Source organism: Limulus polyphemus, unplaced genomic scaffold, assembly GCF_000517525.1.
Source record: "Limulus polyphemus unplaced genomic scaffold, Limulus_polyphemus-2.1.2 Scaffold720, whole genome shotgun sequence".
Lineage (NCBI taxonomy): Eukaryota > Metazoa > Arthropoda > Merostomata > Xiphosura > Limulidae > Limulus > Limulus polyphemus.
Window position 1 is genome coordinate 364,061 of NW_013666330.1, and position 7,726 is coordinate 371,786.

The 7,726-nt window shown below is 34.9% G+C and overlaps 1 protein-coding gene across 1 annotated transcript in view; it reads left to right on the forward strand.

Annotated features, from left to right (window-relative positions):
* Positions 1-672: 672 nt before the first annotated feature.
* Positions 673-7,726, forward strand: part of LOC106460159 — a 64,126-nt gene continuing 57,072 nt past the window's right edge. Inside the window, exons 1-2 of the mRNA XM_013919845.2 lie at positions 673-886; positions 1,129-1,169. Of these exons, the coding sequence (XP_013775299.2) occupies positions 812-886; positions 1,129-1,169 (116 nt within the window). The 5' untranslated portion in view covers positions 673-811. The remainder of the gene's footprint in view (positions 887-1,128; positions 1,170-7,726) is intronic.

Below are 7,726 nucleotides of genomic sequence, written 5' to 3' on the forward strand. Positions count from 1 at the left end.
CAATAATGCATAATTTCATTTGATAAACACGTTTAGATTGAATGGTAATTTATAATCAGTCACAAGAACGTCGAATCTGAATCACTTGAAAAAAACACGGGGGTGCTTAACTTTTTTCCAGGTGTATATTTACAAATTGGTATTTATTTATATAATAAAAATGAAATAGCAACATGTATCATGTTATTGATAAACACAGAACTTTTTAAAAATACCAAATCTGAACATGACAGTAGATTAAATTTTCTTTTTCATAATATGTTATAAAGCCTAGTGTGTATCTGAAATATTTCAACTTACCCACATTAGCACAATATATTTGTTTTGAAGCGTAAGTTCGAATTAATACAACTGTTTATTCGAATTTCGGGCATAAACTAATAATTAGTTTCAATATAACTGAAAATTAAATTTTTCGAATAAAGATTTTTAGAATATAGTGGGGAAAATATCATTTGCTCATATAATTACCTTTATCTATCAACTGCTTAATGGACAGATCACATTGACAGTCACGTTGTTTATGTAGGTTGATGACGAAGTCGAAGTTCGCGGCACAATGTTCAATTTCCGGAACAAAGCTGAATAACTGGCCAATGAACGCTCTGTTAGAGAGCGGAGCCATTGCTTGCCTTCCCACCAATCATATATTCGTTTTTACCGAATTCACGTGACAACGCCTCCGTCACACATGGACGTGTGAGCGGAGGCTTTCGTGGTTCCTTGATTTGTAGCAAAATAAGAAATATATGAAGCTCGAAGTTAGATGATAATTTAACTTAGTGAAATTGATTGTATAGGGTAAAGGATAATGGCTCAACAGTTACTTTTACACAGCCCTGTTGGAGTAGAGCCGGCTATTTACTATTGGCCTTTGTCATCTTCAGTAAGTATCTTCTAATATAACTGTTTATGTAGCTTTGTTCTAAGCGTGTTCTTTGTGGAGCGGTAGATATCGCTGCGATCTCGAGAAAGCGTTCGTGTGCATGTGTTTATAGGGTTGCTAACTTGCTAGGTCTGTCAGCGGAATTACTTGGGGAATACGCTGTCACGAGCTTCTTTATTTTGTATAGATAATAAGTAAATACCCGAATTTAACTCATAATTGCTTTTCTTATATGTTTACAGGACAAGAATGATGGGGCTGTTGAGATTGTGGAAACTATTAGGTAAGTTCTTTTGCCACCTTTTTGTTTTAATTGTTACAGTTGTATTGGCAGGTTTAGTAGCGTTAATTAAGTTAGTGCTTGGACACAACTAAATTAAAAGTTATACTTTATCTCTGAGTTAGGCCTAATTTGAAGACCACTCAACATTCTTCTTTGAAACCTTTTTTTGTCATTTTAAATAGAAATGTAAATGACATATTTTAATTTTTCTCTTACTTTTAAGTATCAAATTACGACAGTTGTACTTAGGTTACACTGCTTTAGTTTAACGTAAAAGTAATATTATAAACATTAACTGCTATTATCTGTCATAGTTTTAATTCATAATGGCCTAGATAGGTAGTGATTTTGATGGACATAAGTTGGGATGATTTCAGTGTAATATATAAACACTATGCAATTTTTTTTTAAAACGTCTTAAAAGTTAGATAGCGTCATGACCAGATACGTAGCTTGTATGATAGTTCGCCAAAGAAATATAATCAATCCAGCCCAACATCGGGAGAAATACCAAGTTTTTGTTGCGATTTCGACTTTCTTTTGAAAACCTCGAAATGGTCGGTTGAATTCTCTGCTGTTTATTTCAGGTATATAAGAGACATTTAAGAAATTAAGCTATCAGTTCTCTTGAGTTGATATGGAAATCCAAAAACTAATATTTGAATACTATTTTACGTATGCTTTACATATTTTGTATGAAACCTAATAATTGATAGAAATTTGAAAGGGGGGGGGGGTAATAAAACGTCTTATTTCTTCAGTACCTCTGTTCTTTGTATTTTTAAGGGGGTTGAGCAGAAGATGTTAAGCATCCATTGCTGTAAACAAATACCTGACCTGTACAGAAGTTAAGTAGTCCTGCAGTACTATTTCCATTGCAAAAAGATCTGTCGTAAGGCTGTTTCGTTCAAAGCACACCCCTCCTTGCTGCTTGCTTTCAATAATCCACCTAGTGTGCAAGAACGATTGATTTCAACAGTATGGTCGAACATAACCTCGTAGTTATTTGCGTCTGGTGACTTGATCGGTATGTCTTCATGGGCAATGGCATAAATACCCGTTTCATTCTCCAACTACTTAAGTTATGCAAAAGTTGAAGGGCTATGGCGTGAAGCAACTTGGTTATATATGACTTGTCTCGCTTTTCCAGATGGAAATCCTTCTTGCTTATGTTGCGTACTGCTGCTTGGGGCACGTGGATGACTTTTGCCGCTGACTTGTGTGTTTTTGGAGTATAGCCTGTTAGACGACCCAACACTTTATTTACTACAGCTGGGATACGACTTGTTGCAGGTCTTTTTCTGAACGGTCCTTGTTCCTTAAGCTGATTTATATTCCTGTGTTTACCAATGCCATTAAGTATAGGGGATATAAACAAATTGAAAATTCTAAATCACCGATCTGAACACATCTTTATGGTCCTAACGTATGGCTATTTTATGTCGGAAAGTGTTGTTGCATACCCTTCCGAAAAGCGATCAGTTTATCAGTAGTATTACACCACACGATTTCAAAATGTAGTTCTGATATAGTCCGTTCTACCGCGATGTTATATTAGCAGTGGTTGTCACGTGACTTGCTGATTTACATATTCAAAATCTTTTTAATATAACTTACTCAAACCTATGAATTTTCATAAAGGAAAAAATCCCTTGGTTTGTCTAGAGTGAAATGTATTTGTCCGTTTCACAAAATGTGATACAAAGACCATGAAAACTTGATTATATGTATGAAATAACACTTTATTTACTAAACAAGTTATTTGCAAAACAAAACAAAAAAGGCTAATTCAACTATACCAGTATCATTGAAAGCCATTGAGCTCATATTGTACATTTCGAATCGCTTTTTTGTGAGAAATCCTATAAACAGATAACTCACTAACAAATAAAAAGGCTTAGAAAGCAGGAAGTTATTCATTTTTTGTAGATAGAATGTGTAGTGTGTCTGTGCATTTAAATGAGTATAGGTGGGTGGTGAAAGAAACTTGTATTTTTAATACAGTTCTCTTTACGATGCCTAGTGGTGACTCAACCATTTAGTTTAGGCAAGGGTGGAATGCTATCCCTAGGGGGCGTGACGGCGCGAGCCACTAGAAGTTGATGTCACCGTTACGTCAGTAGTGATGCTTAATGTTTGAAATCGTGACGGATACGGTTTGAGATTGGAGGTATCTTGTGTTGGAACAGTATAAAAAACATTATTGAGATAGGTTAAAAGTAGGTATATAGCTGAATATAACATTTCTTGTCTGTTGGCTGGATAATGAGGTGGGTGCTACTGGAAAATTTCAATACTTTGAAAAAGCAGTACTTAAATTAAAATAGCACATACATCATTCAAAGACCAATATGTTCAAGGTAATTACACTATATATTAATAAAGTTTTTCACCTTAGATTTGTATTAGTTGTTTTTAAAATGTTTAGATTTGAAATGAAGTTTACATATTGAAGTGATGGTGTTAGAGCTAGTTAAAAATAATTGTTAGGTTTCCAGCAAGCGTTGTTTCAGATATAGATCAGCGACTACTACTAGTACTAGGCGAAAATGCTCGGAAAGCATTTAACCAAAAAATTGCAAAATTTTGTTGTTGTTTATAAAAACTGAAACAAAAATTCCCATATCTTCGTTCCTTCTCTTTCTATGGGGTTTTCGCCACCAGTGTAAATTGAAAGTAACGAATTTTATAACTATACATAATTGACTTAATATTAAAAGCCTTAGTTGGAAATTCTTTGAAGACGCCCGTTACAGTAAAATTGCACGCGATTAGATAAAATTTCACTGTAAGTAATATTTTATGGAGAAAAGTTCTTAAACCTTTCGTTGAAGAAAATCGATGACGTTATTTATTTATTCCATTTTTGAACTGAGCTCTTGTAAGAATTTTACCTTCGGTTTCGCAACCGATGGTTTCTCAACCTTGCAGTTAAATCCCTTTAAGATTCTTGAAATAGTTTCCAAGCGAACATTATCTCAAGTCGGTCCTTTTAATCGTTGTCAAAAAAATTAAGTTTTTGACATGCTGTTACGTTTTAATTTTGACTAAACCGTGTAATTCAACTTTTTTTTGTTTGCAGAGTGACCTCACATTCTGTTGGGGTACGTGTTTTAACAATAACGAATGTTTCAAAGAGTAAAAATAAAAAACAAAATAAATTAAGTACATAAGAAAGGGGATGCTTTGACACTAGGATGATAAATAATGAAACGCTGAAAAATTACATTAAACCTAAAGCTGAAACGGCAAAAAAATAACAACTGAATACCGCATCATGTATCATAACCATATAATAGTCACAATAATCATAGTGGAGGGAATAGAAATTTAATTACTTTCTTCAAAATTAGTGCATGGTACAGAGGATGAAGCATAACGAACTCAACCAAAAGAGGGCAATGAGTGACGAAGAAAAGTAGTTAGTTATTGGTTGTGATGATAAATAGGTCCTTAACAAACTGATAATACATACACGTATGTAAAGTAACACTTGTTGCTGAACTCGTATATATATATAGTTAGGGTAGTGAAATGTTTACTATGCAGGTGATCACCATCAATTTCCAAGTCTTGTTTATTGTGTAGATCACGTGACCTGACGGTCTGGCGCCGTCTTCTTGCACTGTGAGGGAAGGCTAGCAGACTTTACTATGTGGATATATATATAGATTTGTGTTAAGGTCATTAACCTCCATGTCATTCTAGTGCACTGATAAGAAACTTGTGTGTTTGCCGATTTTTTGTTGTTGAGAAATTCAACTGCTGTCAGTTGGCCTGATCTCAAGTGGCAGGTCTGAGGGTACCACATATCGTATTAGGTAGTAACATATGATTGGAATTTTTTTGTTTGTTTGGCTAATGTTTATATATCTGTTTAGCAAAAAGCTCAGGTACTTGGCCATACAGTGGCGACACCTAAAATGGAATTTCACAGGTTAATTGACTTAATTGACCTTTAATGCTATAATATGTATTTATTTAGCGAATAAGTGTTGATTTTATTTATTGTAGTCATTTCTGAGAAGCTAAGATTAACTTAACTTATACAACAGTGATTAAGTTTACTTTTAGCGGTCAGTGAAACAATTCTTTGTAATTAATTATCTTGTGGCGTCGTGACAGAATTAAAAGTTCATTCCACTATCATATCTAAAACACGGGAGTTTGAAGTACAATGCATATATATTGTGTTATAAATGTTTATTATGCAGATATTAAACAATATATGATAACTTGCAGTAATTTTTCCTTTCAGTTTTTAAGCCTACATTTGGTTCAGCGGTAAAACCGAGGGTTTATTACGCCTATTGTGTAGCTTTGTGCTTAAAAACAAACAATTAGTATTTTAAATTTTGACTTTTTAAAAATATTATTTTTAAAACTTAATTTAGATTCTTATTCTGTCTGTACTGATGTTATAGGTTAAAAATAGAAGCGTTTGCGAGATTTCTGTTAATTGTATAGTAGCATATGTGGTATGTTTTTGTTTTAAATTATAATATATAATTTGTAACTAAATTATTGAGGATATTTTTCATAGAATTTGGTAAATCACAGCCAAAAATAAGCTATTTAGAAAGAATTTTTGACGAAATGTTAAATCAGGCCTTGGAATAAAATTATCTCTTTGGAATGGTTAAGAGAAAACCAGGAATATCGCAGAGTACGTCTATATATAGATTATACAGGGTGACTACAAAGTTTCTTCGTGCATTCCGTTGCTTATAACTTGCAGACCGTAACACATACGTTAGTGGAATTAAGTGTACATACATATGCAGTGTCATGAGGAACGCATTCCTGGAGTTTACTGTTTTTACCACCTGGAGCTTAACTTACTCCTTCTGACATCACACTGAAACGACCATGTGAATTTTTAAAGTAACTTCCGAAATAGATGTATAACTGTAACAAAAACGGGCAGGATGCAATAACCAACACTAGTTGATTGAAACAAATCGCCTTCTTTAACATTTTACTTAACTGATTTAACTCATTACAGCAAGTGTTCACTACGTCAGCTGCCATTCTCAATAACAGCTCCCAGACAATGTAACACATGGTACACAGCTGCGCGCAACTGACATCTGTGGATAGTAATAATGTAGCTCTGAATGTCGATTATGAGATCAACAGTCATGGTTCGTTCACCAGTGCTTGCTTACAACAGGAACCTGCTGGTGACCGAGCTGACCAAACATGTGGGTATTCCCAATTGATGACTCGTTTACTGAAAGTATGGCATAGCTGGTTCTTCAAAGCATTGGTAACAGGTGGTAGTGCACTGTCTAATGACAACACAATGACCTGCTGAATCCTCCTCTAGTGCAATACCTTGTTAGCTAATGTGTGTTGTTAATGTACCAGTAACTCTAACGATTCGTAAACCATGATCTGTGGGCTTCTCCAAAAAATGAGTCCCGATGATGACACTACTTGTAAATCCAACTCTTACAATCAACTTTAGGTCATGAAGGCGACCTTTCAACGAATGCAAGTGGGTTTGTCTCATCCCTGATAGTGCTATTTTTGGTGGTTTGTTGGTCGTGGAGGTAGAAGTAGGTTTCATCAGTCACAGAATGTTGTCAAGCTAAATGTCATCCACTTGATCACATGCACTGAATTCCAAAGCAGAACTCGGCCATTTTTGTAGGTGAGCAGGGAGTAGTTCCTGCTGTCTTTCTATCTTGTATGGAAACAGCTTTAGTGTATTGTGCATCATTTTCCACACAATTTTCTGGGGCAAGCCAGTAAACATGGAAACTTTATGATTGCTGCATTCTCTTGACCAATGTTACTTTTGAATTTGTGACTCGACTTACACGGATCCTGATCGTGGTAAATCGATCATAAATTTCGTCTTCTCAAATTCATGGATGAGATTAAGAAAGTCTCTTGGACTACATTGGTCTCAACGAACACCTCAGTCATCACGAGAAGCACGTAAAACCATTCTTGAATCACATTCATTCCTATAAAAATAAATCACAATTTCCACGCAATTTTGGAGTAAAACTATTAGCAGGCATCTCTGTAGGTAAATTGACACATCTGATAAGCTCCGTAAGCTTACATATAGAGATCATAACGTCAGAGGTGACGTCACATATCGTAAATAGCGTCCCAGGTGGCAACATCTGGAAATGTTATTCGTAAGACTTCGTTTGTATTCACACTTAATTCCTCTAACATATGTGTATTGGTTTAGGAATTAAAAACAACAGAATGCACGAAGTAACCTTATAGCCATCGTGTATGTTTATATCGGTTTCTGCTAGAAGTTCCACAATTTGGGCCAATGCTGTTGGGAAGGCTCTTGGTTTTCACAATATATACATAACACGAGGCCAGTTTTGCCTTCATAGGAATGCCAAGTCAGTTAAGTTTTATTAACGATGTGATGAACAACGCGATGGATTCCGTGTCTTGCGTTATTGACCGCTGGAAATCATCAACGTTTATGAAGTTCGGTAACTATGAAAGCTGAAAGAACAAAGTATTTTCAGGACGTTTTACAATATTAACTTGACCTAATATGTTTCATAAATAATATA